The 23180-nt window shown below is 35.8% G+C and overlaps 1 protein-coding gene across 3 annotated transcripts in view; it reads left to right on the top strand.

The window, feature by feature from the left end:
* NCAM2 (neural cell adhesion molecule 2) overlaps positions 1-23180 on the top strand; it is a 561362-nt gene that overhangs the window by 429793 nt on the left and 108389 nt on the right. For all 3 annotated transcript variants that reach the window (XM_007966565.3, XM_007966576.3, XM_037982819.2), the window contains exons 11-12: positions 4690-4786; positions 17586-17759. In XM_007966565.3, coding sequence (XP_007964756.1) covers positions 4690-4786; positions 17586-17759 — 271 coding nt within the window. The remainder of the gene's footprint in view (positions 1-4689; positions 4787-17585; positions 17760-23180) is intronic.

The raw sequence follows: 23180 nt of genomic DNA, 5'->3' as shown, positions 1-23180 counted from the left end.
ACATCTGCAGTTACTTCCTTCACTGAAGTCTTGAACCCCTCAAAGTCATCCATGAGGGCTGGAATCAACTGCTTCCAGACTCTTATTAATGTTGACATTTTCAGTTTCTCCCATGAGTCACAAGTAATTCTTAATGGCGTCAGCATGGTGAGTCCTTTTCAGAAGATTTTCAATTGACTTTTACTTTTCCCAGATCCCTCAGAGGAATCACTGTTTTATGGCAGCTGTAGCCTTAAATCTTGTATTTCTGTTTTTTATTATTATTATCTTTTTTTTTTTTTTTTTTTTTTTTTTGAGACAGAGTCTCGCTCTGTCGCCCAGGCTGCAGTGCAGTGGCGCGATCTTGGCTCACTGCAAGCTCCGCCTCCCCGGTTCCCGCCATTCTCCTGCCTCAGCCTCCCAAGTAGCTGGGACTACAGGCGCCGCCATCATGCCCGGCTAATTTTATGTATTTTTAGTAGAGATGGGGTTTCACCGTGTTAACCAGGATGGTTTCGATCTCCTGACCCCATAATCCACCCACCTCAGCCTCCCAAAGTGCTGGAATTACAGGCGTGAGCCACCGCACTGGCCACACATTGTATTTCTTAAGTACTAAGACTTGAAAGTTGAACTTACTCCTTGGTCCACAGGCTTCAGAATGGGTGCTGGGTTAGCCAGCAGGAAAACAACATTAATATCTTTGTATATGTTCATCAGAGCTCTTGAGTGACTAGGTCCATTTTCAATGCGCACCACTAGTTTGAAGGGAATCTTTTTTTTTTTTTTTTTTTTTTTTTTTCCTCAGCACTATATCTCAACAGTGGGCTTAAAATAGTCAAAAAAAAAAAAAATAGTCAATAAACCATGCTGTAAACAGATGTCCTGTCAACCAGGCTTAGTTTTCCCATGGGTAGAACACAGGCAGAGTCGATTTAGCATAATTCTTAAAGACCCTAGGATTGTTATAATGATAAATGAACAATCGCTTGAACTTAAGTCACTAGCTGTGTTAGCCCCTAACAAGAGATTCAACAGGTCCTTTGAAGTTTGAAGCCTGCCCTTTACATCTCCTCTCTAGCTATAAAAGTCTAGATGGCATCTTCTTGCAATAGAAAACTGTTTCATCTATTTTAAATTCTCTTTTTTAGTATAGTCACTTCTGTCAATGATCTTAGCTCGATCTTCTGGATAATGTGCTGCAGCTTCTACATCAGCATTTACTGCTCCACCTTGTATTTTTAATGTTATAAAGATGGCTTCTTCCCTTAAGCCTCATGAACTAACCCCTGCCAGCTTCAAACTCTTCTTCTGCAGCTTCCTCACCTCTGTCAGCCTTCATTGAATTGAGGTGTATTAGGTCTTTGCTCTGGCTTAGGCTTTGGCTTAAGGAAGTATTGTGGTTGGCTTTGTCTTCTACCCAGACCAATAAAATATTTCTCCATAACATGAGTAAGGCTGTTTAGCTTTCTTATCATTTGTGTGTCCACTAGTGTAGTACTTTTGACTTTTTTCAGGAACTATCTCTTCACATTTACCACTTGGCTGTTTGTTGCAATAGGCTTCTGTTTTAGCCTATCTTGGTTTTGCCGTGCCTTCCTCACTAAACTTAATCACTAAGCTTCCTCACTGAAGCTTTTGATTTAATGTGGGAGATTGTGACTCTTCCTTTAATCCGAACACTTAGAGGCCATTGTAGGATTATGATTTGGCCTAATTTTAATATTATTGTGTCTCACAGAATAAGGAAGCTAAAGAGGAGGGAGAGAGATGGAGGTATGGCCAGTCAGTGGAACAGTCAGAACACACATTTATCAATTAAGTTCACTGTCTTAGGGGCACAGTTTGTGGTTCCCCAAAACAGTTACACTAGCACCATCGAAGATTACTGATCACAGATCACTATAGCAAATTTAATAATAATGCAAAGTTTAAAATATTGAGAGAATTACCAAAAAGTCAGAGAGACAGGACATGGGTAACTGTTGCCGAAAAAATGGTGCTGCCAGCTAGAATGGCGATCATTAAAAAGTCAGAAACAGCAGGCGCTGGAGAGGATGTGGAGAAATAGGAACACTTTTACACTGTTGGTGGGACTGTAAACTAGTTCAACCATTGTGGAAGACAGTGTAGCAATTCCTGAAGGACCTATACTAGAAATACCATTTGACCCAGCCATCCCATTACTGGGTATATACTCAAAGGATTATAAATCATGCTGCTATAAAGACACATGCACACATATTTTTATTGCGGCACTATTCACAATGGTAAAGACTTGGAACCAACCCCAATTTCCATCAATGACAATGACTGGATTAAGAAAATGTGACACATATACACCATGGAATACTATGCAGCCATAAAAAGGATGAGCTCATGTCCTTTGTAGGGACATGGATGCAGCTGGAAACGATCATTCTCAGCAAACTATTGCAAGAATAGAAAATCAAATACCGCATGTTCTCAGTCATAGGTGGGAATTGAACAATGAGATCACTTGGACACAGGAAGGGGAACATCACACACCGGGGCATGTTGTGGGGTGGGGGGAGGGGGGAGGGATAGCATTAGGAGATATACCTAATGTAAATGATGAGTTAATGGGTGCAGCACACCAACATGGCACATGTATACATATGTAACAAACCTGCACGTTGTGCACATGTACCCTAGAACATCAAGCGTAAAAAACAAATGGTGCTGATAGATTGCTTGAATACAGGATCGCCACAAACCTTCAATCTGTAAAAAGAAAAAAAACAAACACTATCTTTCAAGCACGATAAAGACAGACACAATAAAACAGGTATGCCTGTATTTAAATATGAAGAAATAGTTTTATCAGTAAATGTTTCTAGTAGAGTTTATCAGTAAATGTTTATCAGTAGATGTTTCTTGATTAATATTTGCAATGCTTTGCACTTTTTAAACATTTAAATATTTTTACTTGATGTTCTATAATATACCCTTGTCATCTTATATTTTCGTACAATTATGTAACATTTCATTGTGCTGGGTTTAAGTGTAAAACCACTATTGGACTTTGGTTTTATGTTGCTTTCCTAGAATACATCAAATAAGCTTCAGGGTACATGATTTGGCCAGATTATATCTACAGCATGTGTGTGGGTGGGTGTGTGTGTGCGCGCGCGCGCGTGTGTGTGTGTGTTTTAATCTATGCCATGATGGGTGTTTTGTTTATTTATTAAGCATACAACATGATAGATTCCTTATTTAAGATAAAATTTTATCTGTTGATAGCTGAACTCCCAAGAACACCACCAAAAAAACGAATTGAGCTTTTAAGAAATTGTTCCAATGAAAATGGCTCTACTTAAATTATTAATCTTAAGGAGCTGTGTAATAGTCACGTTTCTTTGTGGTGGCTATCCTGTCTTGGCATTGTATTGATTCAGTGAACACATTCTTCTCTGTTGAATTTGCAAATAACTTTCTCATATGCATGTAGAATAAGAATTTTTGGTTAAATCCCTTTCTCATTGGAACAATTAGTTTAGAGTTAAATTAGCCTTGCTTATTAAAAGCTACACATAAGAAAAAGGAATATTTTAATCCCTTAGCAGTAATTATGTAAGAGCTGTTACAAATGCTAAGCTCATTCCTATGATTGTTTCTAGATGGACAGCTGACTAGAAAATGAATGACACAGCTTTTCTGTACTCTTTCAGAATTATCATCTTCAATGGACCTCAAAATTGCACTCTTAGTTAATAGCCTCCCATTACCACAAAATCATTTTTCCCTCTTTTGGGATAGAGTTGAAATTAACAGCAACTCTTGTAAGCATATTCTCTCTTAATAATAGTTACAGAGATTGAAAATTATATCTATTACTATCATCAAATCTCTTATCTAAATTGATACTTCAGAATTTCTGTACATTAGAATTACAGGGTTTGTCTCAGTGTTCACCAATAGAATCCCTAAAGGTTAACTTAATTATGGATTTCAAATGTGTAAGGATAGAGGTCAGCTATTTTCTACCTAGACTGAAAAAAGAATGATAGGAATTGAACAGAAATGCAGGCAATATACTGTTATTAGATAGCGAGAAAAAGTACTTGTCTATAAGTATTGTTGCAAAGAGAAACATTTTCTTGCACAATATGTTCCTGGAAAGATTTCTTTAAGAATGATCCTTCCTCCTTCATTAGTATTATATGTTCAATAACTCAAAACAGGGAGAGAAATATCACATATTTGGAGCCTTTCTTGAACTTTTAAGCAAACTGGTCTGAGGCCAAAACGTAGAAAACAGTTAACAATGCTTTTATTACAAGCTTCCTGTTTTCAAGTTTACACCTACATTGATTGCAAACTATATAGATATATACACACACACATATTTCAAACTGTGTGTGTACTACTCTCTGAGCTTTACATATATGTAGATCTATTGGTTTTGCTATTTAATAGATACATCAAAGTGGTGCCATTTGTTTACTTAATGAATTAATAGATAAATTCTGATTTGCCTAATCCTGTGATATTCTAGGCTCATGGATACATCATAAAAGGATTTATATTATTTAGTAATGCTTACTTAATAAAGAAAATTAAAAATATATGGTAAGGAGTTGTTGGGTAAAAAAATGAAACATGTGAAAGTGGTAGTCATACTGGGGTTTATTTTAAAACTTCTGTGATGTTTTAGAATTGTAACTTTTGTTATTATAATTATTTCAGATTGCACCTACATCTGACAATGACTTTGGACGCTATAATTGCACAGCCACTAATCGTATAGGAACAAGATTTCAAGAATACATTCTTGCTTTGGCTGGTAAGTATAGCACAATACTTTGTGAGATCTCACACAATATTTCTGAAAACAAATGAAAATTTCGGTTGATAAAGTAGTCTCATTTATATGTGGGATATGTGGGAGATAAAACAATGGATCTCTTGGAGGTATCTGGTAGACTGTGGTTACCAGAGGCTTGGTAGTGTATTGGGAAGGAGGGTATACAGAGGGGTTACTCGAGCAGCACAAAACTACAGTTGATTACAAAGAATAAGATATACTGTTCAGTAGTACAATAGGGCTATAATAGTTAACAATGAGTTATTGTATATTTCAGAATAGAAGAATAGATTTGGAATGTTCCAAACACAAAGAAATGACCAATGTGTGAAAGAACAGACATGCCAGTTACTCAGATTTGATCATTATATATTGTCTGCTTATATCAAATTGTCACATGTTCCCTGTAAATATGTACAATTTTGCATCCATAAAAATTTTCCAAAACCTTAGACTTCAGCGTGTCTGTAAGAAAAATATGAACTTCCAAAAAGTGGGTGTCATGTAATTTTAAATGTTAGCAAAAATATCTTTTACATTTTTATAAGTAACAATAGAGATTGCTTCATTGTGTCTGCTATACAGTGAGCACACAGAATGTATTTACTCATCAAGACTGACTTTAAACCCTGATTCGAATCCCTCCAACTTTAAAATTGAGATATTTGTGAAAGAAATAGAGAACATATGTTTTAAGAAATTAAATTATATTTCAAGTAAAGACAGAATTCTGACAAAAAAAATTAAAAATCAAAACACTGAGAAAAAATGAACTATGATTGATATATATTAAACTTTTAGTCTTGAAAGTACAAATAGCCATCTTACTTCTGAAGGAAAATAGAAAATTGAAGGTTACATAAATTTGGTGAAAATGTTTTATTTTTAGTGTGTGTACATATATATATATATGTTAATATTCTAGTTTTACCTCTAAAGCTTAAAGATATAGAAATAATAACATACAGAATAAAAAACTCATGAAAACCAGAAAGCCAGATATTGTTTACTTATTTATAAAATTTGCCACTATGTTTACAAGACTGGTGAGGAATCCTAAAATACATTTTAAAGAATAGTTCATAGGCCAGGCGCGGTGGCTCACGCCTGTAATCTCAGCACTTTGGGAGGCCGAGGCAGGCGGATCACGAGGTCAGGAGATCTAGACCATCCTGGCTGATATGGTGAACCCCCGTCTCTACTAAAAATACAAAAAAAAAAAAAAAAATTAGCCTGACGTGGTGGCCGGTGCCTGTAAGTCCCAGCTACTCAGGAGGCTGAGGGAGGAGAATTGCTTGAAACCGGTAGGCGGAGGTTGCAGTGAGCCGAGATCGCACCACTGCACACCAGTCTGGGCGACAGTGCAAGACTCCGTCTCAAAAAAAAAAAAAGTTTATATAGCTCAAATGGAAAAAATGTGATTTACAGTCTTCTAAGAGTAAGTAAAGTAATATCAGAAAATTATTGTAATATTGTATTTTAACAGACTTAAAAGCTTCTGTAAAGAAATTTTAAAACCTTTTCAGGTAGAGATTTTATCTATAACTTTAATTTTATATTAAGTTTAGAAAGATGTTCATTTTTACTGCTATATAGATATATTCTAAATATTAATGTCATTAACCATAAAGGCCACGAAGGGAAAATTTTAAGCTAATAATGTCAAATTATTGTTTAACTTAGATAACCTGCTATTCTCCAATTCAGATTTTACTGCATTGATAGAGAAGGGAGAAAAGAGATTACATGGAAAGAATTGACGGAAGAAGGCAGGGAGAAAAAAAATCAAGATGAGAGTTTAGAAATGTGAAGAAACTGTTATACAAGCAAATTAAATTATAAGAAAATGAAGTGTGCTAAGTCTCACCAAAATACATTGATAATAAATTGAAGAATCAACTGTACTAATAAGAAGCATTCACTACTCAAATTAATTCCAAGCCTTTGGAAATTATGCAACTTTTATTTAAATTAGTATATAATTTTATAAACAATTAGATATAGGATCAATATATGTGTATATATATGTATATATAATGTTATTAATATTGATCCAGTATTGTATATTGCCATTTTATAAATGATGTGTTTTTCGATTAGATACAACTTAATAAATGACCAGAATTTTTAGGAGGGTGTATTAATACTTAGTATTTAAAACATTATGTTGATTAGGTTTAAATAATTCCATGAAATTCACAGGTAATGTTTAATGTGCACGCACCTTCATAGCTCATGATACTTACTGCAATATTGTTCATTGAAAAATATATTTTACTCCTATCCTTCTAGTGACTATATTAAATTAGAGAGTTTTCTTCTGTCCAACCATAATAAAAATTAAAGTTTTGCATTAAAGCTGAGTTAGAAAATATGGGAAAACTTTTTTGAATATTATTCTGCAATTCTGCTAATATTCCAAACTTTATACAATTCCAGGCTAAGAATTTGTTTTAGAAGAAGTTGGATTCAATTGAAATTGTAATGAAGATCTCAAAATGATTCAGACACTCAGCCTTAGATAGGAAACATACATTTAAACATCAACATTTATAAATACGATTTATGTTATGGGACTGTTCTTTAATACTAATATTTGGTAGAAAACTTCATCTGTCCTGCAGCATCCAAACACTGAAACTGTCCTGTGATTTTAAATAAGATGTAAGATATATATATATAAAAAATATAAATATTTCCAAATATATGAAGCTACCACAGTTCAAGATTTCATTGGCTTATTTGCCTTGTAAAAGGTCAAGATTATTTGGCATATGGTATTTTACAGTGTAACAGAATACCTTACTTCCAAAGGGAATAAATTAAGAGCCAAAATTTAGTGTGAAATGTTTGTACACATTCAGTGGTAATATAGGAAAAATTTACTTTTTCAGCGTTCAAAAATCTTTTTACTTTTTCCTCCCATTTGTCCTCCCTTCCTTCTTACTTCCTTACGTTTTCCCTTTTTAATAATTCAGCCCTACATCAGAACGAGGTAGGCATCCGTGTGGGAGTAGGGTGAAGCACAGAAGCCTGGCATGGGGTGTCAAAGACTGAGGAGAGTGAATGGAGTGGAAGGCGTGTTGCAGGGGTCCAGTGTTGCGATCCAGGCAGGGTAAAAAGAGTGCCCACGTGCCAAGACAGAAACAGCAACCCAAAGAGGCTTGTTGGAGGCCATTCACCTAAGTGAAAAAATTCAAAAACAGAAATTCAAATACCGCATGTTCTCACTTGTAAGTGGGAGCAAAACAGTGTGTACACACATGGAAAAATAGACACTGGAGACTCCCAAAGGTGGGATGCTGGGAGAGAGATGAAGATTGAAACATTATTTGTTGGGTGCAATGTTCAATATTCTGGTGATGGATACACTAAAAGCCCAAACTTTACTAGTACATAATATGTGATTGTAACAAAACCCCCTAAACCTATAAAAATAATATAAAAATGAAGTATTTTTGAAATGGAAATGAAATAAGTGTATATGTTTGGTTTAAGTCAGATAACCCTAAGCAAGGACTTTCCATTAAACTCTGACTTCCTATTAATGAGCAAGAGTTGGTGTAGTCTTCTTTTACCTATCTTCTCTGTCTTTAGAAAATTGGGAAAAAAATGTAATCTTTCTATGTTGTTATAGAAATATGAAATACTCCACGTACATGCTTGATAATTTCGTTTTCTTAACTTTTAATCAAAATATTAACTAGAAATATAGGAGAGACAAATATGTATATGTTTTAAGACTTCACCATAAAATTGGTTTTTAAAATGTACCTCCTAGGTGTTGATCCTGCTTTCTAGTGGGAAACATTCTCTGTTTGGATTGAAGTACATATCTTGAATCAAATTAAAGTTGTACAGCACGTAAGGCTAAATAAAAGTTTGACTATATAGTGTTATTTGTTCCTTACAGTTTTCCACTTCCAAAAGATGATTATCTGAAAAGGCATTCTGTATATTTATATGCATGTGTATTATTTCTTTTTTTGAAAAATCGTTACCCTACATTTTAAATATTATTATCAAGTACTTGATAATATATTATTATCAAGTACTCGATAATATATTATTATCAAGTACTCAATAATATATTATTATCGAGCAATTGATAATATAATATCAATATATTTCATTTATATATTTTTAAATTTCTTAATTCATTTCATCACTTATATTTTTTAACTGTTGAATTTTTTTATATTACACCTTAATCCTAAATATAATAATCCCAACTTTGTTTCATTAATTGATGCACCTTTTTGATAAAGTCACCTTCTCCTGGGCAATTTTATGGGAGGGACTTGGCTGTAAGCTGTCATCAGGTAGTATGTCCAGCCCCTGGGGAATGAGAGCCTCAGCTCTCTAAGAGTTTCTGTGCAGTCATTCCAAGATTTACCTAATAACAGTACTGTGACAACTAAGTGAGTTAATGCATTCAAATAACCAGCACATGGCAAGTACTCAACAAATATTAGGTAGGTATTATTATGGCATAATTATAGCTTATATTGGCCACTTTTCTTTTAGATAGAAGTCGGTACCTTGATGCCTCTTTAGTTATTATACATAAATCTAGACATCAAGGACCAAGGCATAGTAAAATGAGATAATGACCTTACTTATTCTGAACATTATACTTCTATCAAATAATATAAAATTCATTTGACTTTTGTCATTTTTTTCCATTTAGGAGCTCGTCCTACCGATTTTTTACACAAACTGCTATTAAGAGAGGTCTCTGATACTGTGCTTCACAGTTCATTTTTTTAACCTCAGTTCAGGACTCTATACTTACCCCTATTAAATCTCATCTTGTCAGTTTTGACTCACTTTTTAACCTACTGAAACCCTGTCAAATTCAATATTTTAGCTCTTTTTTTCAGGATTGATTTAAGTCACAAGTACAGTACCGTGGAGCACTCATCTGTATTTTCACCAAAGTCAGGATAAGCCTGTGTAAGTCATCCTTGAGAACAGAGATCTGCTTACAGGTTAAACTGGATCAATTGAATAGAATTCTAAAGATATGGAATTATGGCTGATCTACTGGTCTGTGTACCTAGATTTTATCTTAGCCAGACCCATACTCCATAACACTTGAAAGCATATTAAAATTAGTTCATTTGGTATCACCCTTTCTTCACCTAGATATAATGCCAGGTTTCTTTAACATCATCAGTTTTATGATCTAGCCTGGAAAAGTCTACATCTTGATCTTTTTTTAGAACTCATTAAGCAAACAGTGATATTCAGAAAGTATTCCTAACATATTCTTGATTTTCTCATTCTCATATTGTTACGAAGAAAAGGAAATCAGGGTAACTTGACATTATTTTCAGAGAATCCATGTTTGCATCAATTCCTAATCACTTTTTAATTCATTCACTCAAAAAATAGTGAATTTCTAGTAGGTGCCAGACATTGTTCTAGATCTTAGGAATCTGAAGATAAATAATGTATGGAATCTGGTCTTTACCCATAAGTTAGAGTTCAAAAGATACAAGGTTGCTGTAGAAATGCGAATCAAAGGTTTGGGAGAATAAAAATGAATTCTGATTGGAGTTCTTGGAAAAGGCTTTCAAAAGGTGTCAACTTTTGAATTGAGTCTGAAAGAGGGAGTAGAAACAGGTCCAGAGAAGAAGAAAGGGAAAGACTCAAAGAAACATCAAGGTTACACTTGTACATAGGCACTATGCTCTGAAAGGATAGGTACTGTTAATGAGTAAGGCATTTAATGAAAGACTGGAAGGGTATATTGTGTGAGAAGACCCATGTTGGTAATGTGAATAGAGAGGTAGAGAGAAATTAAGTTATAGATCTTAAAAGCATTCATCATGTTGGCAGGGCAAGGTGACTTATGCCTGTAATACCAGCACTTTGGGAAGCCGAGGTGGGCGGATCGTCTAAGGTCAGGAGTTTGAGACCAGCCTGGTCAACATGTTGAAGCCCCGTCTCTACTAAAATACAAAAAAAAAATTAGCCGGGTGTGGTGGTGCGTGCCTGTAATTCCAGCTACTCAGGAGGCTGAGGCAGGATAATTGCTTAAACCCAGGAGGCCGAGGTGGCACTGTGAGCCAAAATCATGCCATTGCACTCCAGCCTGGGCGACAAAAGCGAGACTCTTCCTCCTCCTCCTCAAATAATAATAATAATAATTCATCATATTTACATTTTGTCTGGTATGCAACGAGGGATTCTATGGAGAATATTAAAGGTAAAAATGGGAAAATCAAGATCAGATCTCTGGACTACTTCAGTTTAATCCATGGACTTGTAAGGACAAAAAAATAAAAGAAATTATTCAGGGAGATAGTGTATCTACTTTGAAGGATAAATGTAAATATAATTGGTCAATGACTGTGAAAAAATCTAAATAATAATTTGGATTTGGCAATTGGTAAAAACTAGGTGAGTAGTGAAATGAGAAGGAATTTACAGCATTTCAAATGTATTGCAGGTGGGTTATAATATTAAGCTCACAATTTTTCTTGCTCTGTTCTAGATGCTATAGCAAAATATATTAGACTCTGTAATGTATTACCAACATAAATATATTGCTCACAGTTCTAGAGACTGGGAAATTCAAGATCAAGGCACCATCAGATTTGGTTTTTGGTGCACGTTGAATAACCAAATTGTTTTTTATAGATGGTGACTTCTGTGTGTCCTTACATAGTGAAAGGGGCAAACATACTTCATTCAGCCTCTTTTATGGGGGCACTAATTTTATTCATGAGGGTGGATGTCTTATGACTTTATTACATCCCAAAAGACCCCAACTCTTAATAATATATTCAATATATAAAATTTGGAGAGAAGCCAGCATTCAAACCACAGCATAATCAAAACAAGAAAAATGTATTTAAAACCTTATGGAAGTAAGGTAGTCACTCAAAACAGAAGTAGATAGAACCTATCTCAGCATAGAAGTCCCTGAGTTGCAAACAATTATGGTGACACTGCATGTAACAGTGTTACTGGATCTAGTAAATTCAGTTACTTACATTCCAATTCTTTTAGTATTTAAGACTTTTACCAGATAGAAATTGATGAGGAAATCAAGCAGAAACTGATTTATTATAAAGAACAAACTGGTTATAAAATCACTGGAAAGACAGAGAAAAGATCAAAGATAGCCACCAATATTCTACCTTCAAGGTCACAAAATAGCATAAGCGTGGTCCACATGTGAGGTCTGCAATGACTAACTAGAGGTCAGGGAGCCCTGCTGGCAGGTTACCCCTCAGCTGATAATCACAGCCACACCACTCCAGAAACTGGATGAATACGCTGCTGAGCGGGGAGTTCGGATGCTTCCCTCATTCATATCTGCAGAGCTTCTTGTCCATGTGCACCTCCTGAGAAAAGTGGGACTAACATTCACACCCCTCCAGCAATTCTAAACTATATACACATGCTTTTCATTCTAGGTTCACTACATGAAACTTAGAACCATAGCAGCAAGTGAGTCTAGGAAATGAAGATTTTAGCCTGTAATTTCTTATGATGAACAGGAGTATCTGAAATCATAGAATTTGATTCTGTGTGTTAATAGAAAAATATCTAGGATACAGTTTAAAACACCATTCTGAAATAATATTCATGATAGCATTTCCTTTTGAAAGAGGGTTTACAAAAATCAGACTCTTCAGATTCCTGGATCTAAGTTCAGCAACACCACAGCCTCATATGTGGAAAAAGAGCACAGTTAGTGTCTATGAACCATGCATGCTAGGAGACCAAATTCTCAGAAATAAAGATGTTGGGGCAGAAATTAGAAATAATCTATTGAAACACAGCGACGAGGAACAAAGGAAGAGTATGTTTCCTGAGAAGAGGGTGGGATTGAAAAAAAAAAAAAAAGAGATCTTTATAATTCACAGTAATAAGACTGAGAAGAAAGAATAAAATTCCAAAGAAGAAGAAAAAGGAAGAGAAGAGTTATCTGATTTAAAAAAAAAAAAATGGAGAAGACAAAAGGAAAAGACATGTCATTCACAGATGGAGGGTTTAGTCTTGGAAAATGAGAAGATAGACTTCCATTATCAGTTAATCAAGAGGTGATAGCTCTCCAAGACATTGGTTACATTGAAGCATTACTCACAGTAGCCAAGATAGCCAAGATATAAATATGTACAGCATGATCTCACTTATATGTGGAATTCTAAAACAGTGGAACTAATAGAAACAAAGAAAAATGGTAGTTGCCAGGGGCTGGGGAGTGGGAGAAATGGGAAGGTGTTGGACAAAGATTTAAAAAGTTTCAGTTATGCAAGATGAAGAACTTCTGGGAGTTTAATATACACAAGTTCATTCAGTGACACCAGAGATTGTATCCATCTGACTCCTAGGTCATGGCACCAACTCCTTGCCATTACACAGCTCAAAAACTTCTGAGCTGAACATCGGTATTGTACCCATTACCTACCATTTGACTAAAACATTGATACATGTCAATGGATACAAAAGTATGTAATAGAAGGAGGCTGATGATCAGGGAGGGATAGAAAAAGTACAATGACTGACATTTGCTAAGAATTTTAATGTATTCTAGGGTCTAAGTGCTCAACATTACTTGATATTTCCAACAACACTAGCAGCAGTACTATTCTTATCTCCGTTCGAGAGGGAAAACTACTGCAATGTGAAAAGATTAAGTGACTTGTCCAAGGCAGTAGTTGATGAAAATGGCAAGGCCGGGCCTTGAATCCATAGATTCCCAGGACATACATATCCAGTCTTTTAATCCAACAGTTTACCAGCACCATTAGAGGTGAAGAGAAAGGGTAACTAAACAAATAAGTATTTGCACAATTGGTTTTCTATTCATTTATTCATTCATTGAGTGGTGAATGGTATTCATCAATTTTTGGGATATAAGATGCTAGGAAATAGTTTAGAAAAATATGGTAACAATGAAGGGATAACAGTGTGTGAAACTGAGCATCCGATATGAGCCTCAGTTGAAATATTGAGCTGTGTCTGAAAGTCTTTTAGAATAGATCTGTATCTTTGCATACACCCAGTGCATTAGATAAGCCAGGATCCTGCGCATGAGACTGAAAAGACCGAGACTAATGTTGTAATGAAAATGAAGCTCCTGGATACCATTCCCAGGAAAGTGATGTGATCAGAGTGGTTCTTTACAAAGATTGATTTTGCATTTGTGTGCCTCATGCATTGATGTTTTTATTGGACATCCAGTAGAAAAGGAAGCCAAGAGCCACTAATGGCATTACAGGAAAAGTCAGAAAGGGCCAGGGCTTGGGAGGTAACAGAGGAAATGGGAAGGAAGAAATAGATACAAGAATTATAATGCAGGAATTATTAAAATAGTGTTTGACTGATTGTGATGTATATGATACATAGGAATCAAGGGTGAAGGCAATTACAGAACAATCCAGAAAGTGAAGAGAAGAATTAGAGATGTTGATTCTAGGCACATCTGACACTATTCACTTAGACATGTTCTGTATCTTTATATATTATTTTTCATTACTGAAATATTTAATTCATCAAGTATTTCCTGAGAACTTAGTATATTCCAGTCACTTTGTTCTATGTTACATGTATCTATATGTATAAATGGGTGTGTGTGAATGTGTGTTTTTAAAATGTTTTCTCTTTCCTCAAGAAACTTAAAATTTAGTAGTCAGTTGACAGTTGGACTTACAAAACCAAAATGTAAAAAATGTTTAGAAAGAGAATGAAAGTCATCAGCATGCTTTTGCTTTAGAAGAAATAATAGAAATAAGAGGTCAATGGAAAATAATATGAATGAAAGGCTACAGTAAGTGTCAGCAGATCTGAAAATGGACTGTATAGTTAGAAGAGACAAGCCACTGGCCCATGTTTTGATGATAGTGGCTTTGCGCTGAAAGAAAAAAAGTCTCTTCTTTCTCTGCAGGTGCACCATGTCAGGGTGTACAGTTGGTGAACGGTGCAACTTCTGCAGTCAGAGTAAAAACAATCATGTTTATACTATATATTCAAAGATGGAAGCCCAAGAGTATGATATCTCCCTCTCATTTCCCAGAATATATGGCCTTCACTTTTGACACATATCCCCAAACTGGAGTGTAATGCCTATGACATCCAACTTAGACCTAATGTACATTAGGGAGTCAGCCTCTCAGCACAGATTGAAGAATTGGCATTTTTTAAGGGGATCCGTGTGCATTTGTTTGCCTTTCTCCTGCACTTTGGATCAAACTTACAAGTAAATTTTGGATCAAACCTACAGCTGAAAAGACATGCAGATTAACCTGGAGATTAAGGAAACATGAAAATTATTAGAATATTTGAAGGACTAAAAACATTATTTAGATATCTTAAAATTTGTATTTCCAGATGTGATTTTAATAGTTCTAAGACTTTTGGATGCATCAGAATTCTACATATGTGTTTTTGAACCTTAGAGTTGTAACACAATGTACTTCATAGGCTCTGTAAATAATTTACAGTTACTCATTAGAATTGAAATACACACTGTGGCATTTCTTTACAGTATTCACATATAAAAGGCCTTAAAGCTGTTCTCCTGGCTTTTGCCCAGTATTATTTATAAGGCATATTTTTATGTGACCTACAGTGACCTTTTTTAACTCTAGCAAATAAAGTACATTTGACTTTTGAATGCCATATGACATTTTTGTTTTTATTTTTATTTGTATTTATTTATTTTTGAGATAGAGTCTCTCTCTGTTGCCCAGGCTGGATTTGCAGTGGCGTGATCTCAGCTCACTGCAACTTCCGCCTCCTGGGTTCAAGTGATTCTCCTGCCTCAGCCTCCCAAACAGCTGGGATCACAGGCACACTCCACCACGCCCAGCTAATTTTTGTATTTTTGTGAAAAGAGGGTTTCACTATGTTGAACAGGCTGGTCTCAAACTCCTGACCCCAAGTAATCTGCCCACCTCGGCTTCCAAAGTGCTGAGATTACAGGTGTAAGCCAGCATGCCTGGCCCCAACTGCAGATTTTTATGTAAATGTTTGATTGATATAAGAATTGAAATTCACATGTACTGCGTATTTATCAGTCAAGTTTTATATATATGTGTGTGTTTATATATATGTGTGTGTGTGTATATATATATGTATAGTTTATAAAGGACAGGAATTTAATTGACTCACAGTTCTGCATTCCTGGGGAGGCCTCAGGAAACTTACAATTATGATGAAAGGCAAAGGAGAAGCAGGCACCTTCTTCACAGGGCAGCAGGACAGAATGAGTGCCAGCAGGGGAAATGCCAGACCTTTATAAAACCCGGAAATGCCAGACCGTTTATAAAACCATCAGATCTTGTGAGACTCATTCATTATCATGAGAGCAGCATAGAGAAACCGCCCCCATGATTCAGTTACCTCCACCTGGTTCCACCCTTAACACTTGGGGATTATGGGAATTAAAATTCAAGATGAGGCCGGGCGCGGTGGCTCACACCTGCAATCCCAGCACTTTGGGAGGCCGAGGCGGGTGGATCACGACGTTAAAAGATCGAGACCATCCTGGCCAACATGGTGAAACCCCATCCCTACTAAAAATAGAAAAATTAGCCCGGCGTGGTGGTGCGCACCTGTAGTCCCAACTACTCGGGAGGCTGAGGCAGGAGAATGGTGTGAACCTGGGGAGGCTGAGGTTGCAGTGAGTCAAGATTGCGCCACTGCACTCCAGCCTGACCATGGAGCAAGACTCTGTCTCAAAATAAAAAAATAAAAAATAAAAAAATAAAAAAAAATTCAAGGTGAGATTTGTGTGGGGACACAGAACCAAATCATATGATATACATATATTTGTATGTTTTACATATATATTTTATATATATATATATTCCCTCTCTGAAAAAACTTATATTTGTTTTTTTTCCCTAAGTTTAAGATTATTTCAGATGTGATAGGAATAAAAGAGGAAGAGGTTCATAGAGAAATTAACGTTAATGTGTCTCTAAATCTTGATGTTTCTGGAGTAGAGTTTTCAACTGTATCCTCATTGGAATTTTTTTCTTCTAATTCTGCCTGCTCTGCCTTTGAGATAATTCTTCTGAAATAATTTTTTATATTACACACTAAATTAAATGTCCACCTAAGATACCTTATGGAACTTGAAATAATGTAAGTAGTGGATAGATTAAAATAAAACAAGAAGGATTTTATAGCTATTTTGAAAATATGGGAATAAGATTTTAATATCTCAACCAAAGGTTTAATTTAATTGGATAATATATAAATGAAATTAGACCTAATAGTTTATAGTCTTATTTAGTTCATAATACTGACATTTTTCTCGAAACTTAGCACTTACCTATAATTTAATAATATAATTGTGGTGAATGCAAAGAAAATACATTTTGTATTTTCACAAGGTACCATTCATTATTTATGGTGATGGTTGAATAACTGGTTTATGTATTCTAACATTTTAACTACCCTCTTTATCTCTCTTATTTTTTTCTTTTAAACACACACAAGATCGTTTTCCTGGACCTCAATAAAATGTTTATATTGTATAGAAAATGCAGAAGTAACATATTCCCTCAATAATTGAAGTGTGATTTTCATTTTGCTGTCTATTTTCTGTGGTAATAAAAATTGACTCGGGCATACTTTCTTGTAATTTCAAAAGAACATTCAGGTGTTTACGGAAGTTCTGTAACTCAAACATATTAAGTGATGCAGGTAGCAATTTTCTTTCACTCCTAGTTCTCATAACACCATGAGCCTTAATAATGGCCATTCCCATTCCCTTGGTTATGTTTTCTTTCTATTTGTTTGTCCATAGATGTGCCATCCAGTCCCTATGGAGTGAAGATCATAGAGCTGTCACAGACTACAGCCAAGGTTTCTTTCAACAAACCGGACTCCCATGGAGGTGTGCCTATTCATCACTATCAAGTGGATGTCAAAGAAGTAGCATCAGAAATCTGGAAAATTGTACGCTCCCATGGAGTTCAAAGTGAGTCAGCAATTTCAAAATGTGTTGATTACTTCAAGCTGATCTTCAGTATACCTGTATGATTAGCTTTTTCGATTTCCTCCAACATTTTCTTTTCTTTTAATAAAGTGGTGTTGGGAAGATATTTCCTGTGCCCCATTCTTCTTGATAATAACTCTAATACAGAGTGAATAGTTTCCATCTTCAGTAAAAATGAAAGAGCTTAGTAGAATCAGCAGAGTTCAATTCTGGAGGAAAAAGTCATTTTAAAAAAGCTCGTTGGTGGAAAGGCAATTGCTCACATACTAGATATGATGGCTGGATTTTATGAAATGTATGCTCATGTTTCATTTATTAATATTGCTCTCAAAAATAGGTGTGAAAATGATACTGCAAAATGTAGGTGCTTTCTATACTTATGAAGCCATCTATAAAAATCTGTGGAATTTCATATATTGTTTACTTTTTGTATTTTTATATTTTTCACTTTTATATTTCTATTAAAAATTAATTCACAGAGCTTCTTTTCACTTACGTAAAATGTCATCATCTTATGAAAATGTAGTTTGTTTTCTCATTAGGAAGAGACAAAACGAAAGCAGGAAATAATAAGAAATTACCAGTTTTTGCCTCTGTTTTTTAAGACACAGAACCATATTGAGTGTTCCGAAAGAGTAGCATAAAATAGTGAGGAAATTCATTATCTCATTCATTATCATGAGATAATGCTCCATAGGTCTGTTCTATGAGGATCCTACCTTGACCCTAACACGTATGGTGTGAGGGTTCAGTAAAAAGCAAGAGACTTCCTGAGAAGGAAAGAGGGAACCAATTCTAGTGAACATAGAGAGAAAGCAAATGAAATCATCCTGGTATCCTCTGTGTTGACCCTGCTTTATCAGTTTTCACTGAGAGTAACTATGGGTTTTTGACAGAAGTATCAGAAACATTAATCAGTCATCTGTCATGTACCATACACTTCAAATAATGTCCTCAAGCTGATGAACTCGTTTTATTTCTTTTAATTATGAAATACTTGGATTATATTATCTGTGCGCGTTGTGTGGTTTGGGAGAGATTTATAAAGACAGTGCCCCCAAAACAATGAGTGAGACGAAGGACTATAGTTTTTTAAAAATATATATTAACCTGGATGCAGGAATATTGTGCTACTTTAAATTTTGTTTTGTTTTGTTTTATTAAAAGAGAGAAAAAGGAGGGTGGTAGGTGAAAAACAGAAAGAAAAAATACATTATTTCTTAAACTGCATAAAACTCGGTGTTTGTGCTCAAGCGCAAGCGTGCAGAAAATTAATATTAAGTCTGAATATTATAGAAATTGAACACAGCACAAAAGTGCTGCCCCACTCTATCCCTGCCAAACCCAGGAAAAGGTTAACAGGCTCCCTCCAGACTTCTCGCAAAGGTGCAGCACCGTGGAGAATTTATAGTGCCCTTGGTATGGCCAAGTTGATCAAGGTAAAAATCCTGAAATTGTATCTCATGTATCCATCTGTCACAGGCAGATCACTATGTTTATAAAACTGAAATATAATAACAAAGCACATTTGTTGCTTTACAATGAGAAATAACTATCACAGAAATTAGAACATTCAGAGTCTATATAAGTACATACTTTATCTGTTGGTACATTATGAAGATATGAAATGAGAGTCAGAAACTTGTTTGGTGAGTCTAGAATCTGAACTAGGGAAGTTGTGTGAATAGAATGTTTAATGGCTTCAGTCTGGGACAGTTTAAAGCTTGCCAATGAGAATAAAATACTCAAAAGTCTTGTGGCTAGGGATTTCTCACTTTGATTTGAGGGAAATGACTGCCTTAATACTTTTTTACTGTTTCCATTGTTGATTCATCTTGCATAGGTATGTGAATGAGTACCTTAAAATCAAGTTACAGTTGACCCGGTGCGCGGTGGGTCACACCTGTAATCCCAGCACTTTTGGGAGGCTGAGGCGGGCAGATCACAAGGTCAGGAGATCGAGACCATCCTGGCTAACACAGTGAAACCCGGTCTCTACTGAAAGTAGAAAAATTAGCCGGGCGAGGTGGCGGTGTCTGTGGTCCCAGCTACTCGGGAGGCTGAGGCAGGAGAATGGCGGGAACCCGGGAGGCGGAGCTTGCAGTGAGCCGAGATCGCACCACTGCACTCCAGCCTGGGCGACAGAGCAAGACTCCGTCTCAAAAAAGAAATAAAAAAAAAAAATCAGGTTACACTATGTAATCAAACCATTGTATGATTTCAACTCAGTGTAGTATAAACATGAATTTTAAGTTTGACTACTAATTTAAGTCCTTCTTTTTTATTCTCCCTTTCAGTTATTAAATAATATATTTGGCAGACACTGTGGATATATTATCATCTTCAAGTATTAGAAACAAAACAGTTCATTATTGGTGGTATAGTGGTGAGCCCAGCTGCCTTCCAGAATAAACAGTTCAGCCATGCAGTTTAAAACTTATAATAATGTTTAATTTTGCCTTCACATTGTCTCTAATCTCCATGAAAGACAGACCTCAACCTGGGGAGCTTAATGGTGATAAGAATTCCATTATGTCTTGGGAAGGTGAAAGAGATCAAATAGCTCTTATGTTTCTGGTGCTGTGGAACTCATTGGGCTGTTGCTGTCACCTGCCTTCTGTGGCACAGGCATCTAAGTACCTGCCCCTTGGGCATGTGTGACTGGAATGAAAGCACACTAGAAGGCTTTTTGGGCATAGTATATTCTTCATGGGGTGCTGCTTAGCTTGAGCTCTTTAGACACTTCCTCACCCTTTACTTCAGCAGGATTTCTTGTAAGTGTGAATGTCACCCACTAACGTTATGCAATACCCACTTGACCAAGATAAATGTTCCACATTTCTCACTTAGCTAAGATGTAGGAAACTACATTACTTTGCAGCTGAACTCTTTCTCCAGTTTTCTTTTTCCTCATTTTAAAGAGACATAGTAGATGAATTCCTGTGGATAAACAGAAGTCCACATTGAGATGCAAATATCAAATCTCTCATCTCTTGTGCCAAAAAATTCATGGGTTCTGTTCACCTCTTGGACTTACCTTCACTTACTGGGAGGGAAGCATCACTGCACTTTCTTCTGGAAGGAAGACTTACTAGTTTCTTCAGTGGATTTTTTTTCTTCCCCTAGTTTTCTTCTTACATTGCGGGGAGTGGGAAGGACAGGGGGCATGGGAGTTGACTCTCAAGGCTGGGGTTGCAAACCCAGTTTAGCATCTTCTTCTTTAACTCTGCAGGAGGTGCCTGACCTCTTCTCAAATGTTTAATATCTGATGTATTTTTTCTTCTCTCTATGAATTGTCTCAGTTGAAAATGCCAGCACTAGAGAAACATGCCTGCTCAATTTCCATACACTTTCTTATGGCTCTGCTGGTGCTATTCTTTCTACTTGAGATTAAGAGTACCTATGTAATGGGATTTATTTATTGCTGCATTTACACTTTATATCTCAAATGATGATGTGATCTCATTTTATATATAAAATCATGTTTTGGGGAAAACCAAGTTTTTAAGGATTTCTTAGTGTAGACTCCATATTTGTATAGCAGGCATGAATGTAAATATGTAATTATAAGAACACCATAAATGCAATGAGTACCCAGGGAAAGAAACTGAGAAATTCCATTGGGACCACTCCTAACATTGTACGATATGTGTGTCTGGCACTTATTCTTTCTTTAGCAAAGAGGTGTGTTATTTTGTAATGATATAGTAGAGATAGTCATCAGAATAACATGAATTTTGCTGATAGAAATATGAAATGTGATGTTAATAAGCATAGTTATATTTACTGTAAATTGACAGCAATGGTTTGATTATTGAAACATGTAACATAGTTTTGACTTAAACATTCTACTTTAATCAAACATATTTTTGTTGTGTTTCTGTGATTTCAGTGAGTCACTATGTCCTTTAAGGTAATATTTCAACCTTACTCACATTTTCCCATCTGACTGACTTAGGTCCTTTAACACTTCTCAGAAGTATTGTTTTACCCTGAACCACCTACAACATGCTTTCATAATCAGTCCTTGAAAATGCCCTCACAGTAAAATTCCCTCTTCCTCCAGAATGACTGACTGCCAAGTGATACTGAATTTCAGATGTTATATTGTATATAGTACATATTTTAATATATAACTTATTATATTTTATAGTACTCCTCTTACATTATAACTCTGAAGTACTTTTTCTCCTAGTTTATAAGCTCCATGAGTGGACCTCATATGCCCTGTTTATGTCATTATTTCAAATACCGAAAGGATATTAGGGTAGAAGGAATATTGAAATTTGGTGGAAGTAGGAGAATGGAAAGGATTATTTTATAGCACCTCTGACTGGGTCTTAAGTGAATCCATTATACATCCCCTTCCAATAAATATGTGTCTATAGAAGCAACTCTTTTCTTTTTTTCTTTTTTTTTTCTTTCTTTCTTTCTTTTTTTTTTTTTTGAGACAGAATCTTGCTCTTGCCCAGGCTAGAGGACAGTGGCGTGATCTCAGCTCACTGCAACCTGTACCTTCTGGGTTCAAACAATTCTTGTGCCTCAGCGTCCCTAGTAGCTGAGATTACAGGCATGCATCACCACACCTGGCTGTTTTTTAATTATTATTATTTTTAGTAGAAACGTGGTTTTGCCATGTTGCCCAGGCTGGTTTCAATCTCCTGAACTCACACAATCTACCTGCCTCCTCCTCCCATCCCAAAGTGCTGGGATTACAGGCGTGAGCCACCATGCCTGACCGGAAGCAACTTTTAAATGGAAACGAAGGTTCAAAATGTTTATGAGAGATTAACACACTTTTGAAAAGAGTGAAGATGAAGGACAATTCAGCAAATGGAGTGAGCTCAGGCTCCAGTGGCATGCCGGGAGTTGTCGTTGTTGTTGTTGTTGTTGTTGTTTTTAAGTTACACAACTCTCTACACTGCATATACCATTACCTTGATCAAGAAACCAGAAGACTTTACTGTAATTCTTCCACTGGGGCATGGCAGAAATTCCACACATTTCTTCCAACCTCTATTGTGTTGACCAATATAAGGCTCACCAGATCGATCATGTGAGCAGTTTATACTATGTGTGCAATTCAATGGTTATGAATTTTCAAAGAACTATTTATCCAATCCCCCACTAAAACTCTGTGTGTGTGTGTGTGTGTGTGTGTGTGTGTTTCTAGCACACCCTTTTATTTTATTCCAAGGATATTAAGAGTCCTGGTTTATGCAGGGATCCCCACTTCATCTCCCCATTTTGAATCTTTTTTTAACCCACTGAGGCCATTCAAAACCAATCTTCTACATCAGAGACCCACACAAAAGCTCTGAGAATCTGAGTACCAGAAAACTGCCACAGTTTACAGAAAAACAATTATATGGTTTCTCCTCTAGCTCCTGGTCTTTCCACACA

Source organism: Chlorocebus sabaeus, chromosome 2, assembly GCF_047675955.1.
Source record: "Chlorocebus sabaeus isolate Y175 chromosome 2, mChlSab1.0.hap1, whole genome shotgun sequence".
NCBI lineage: Eukaryota > Metazoa > Chordata > Mammalia > Primates > Cercopithecidae > Chlorocebus > Chlorocebus sabaeus.
Note: the sequence above shows the minus strand (reverse complement) of the source record. Positions and strands in the feature narration are given on the sequence as shown.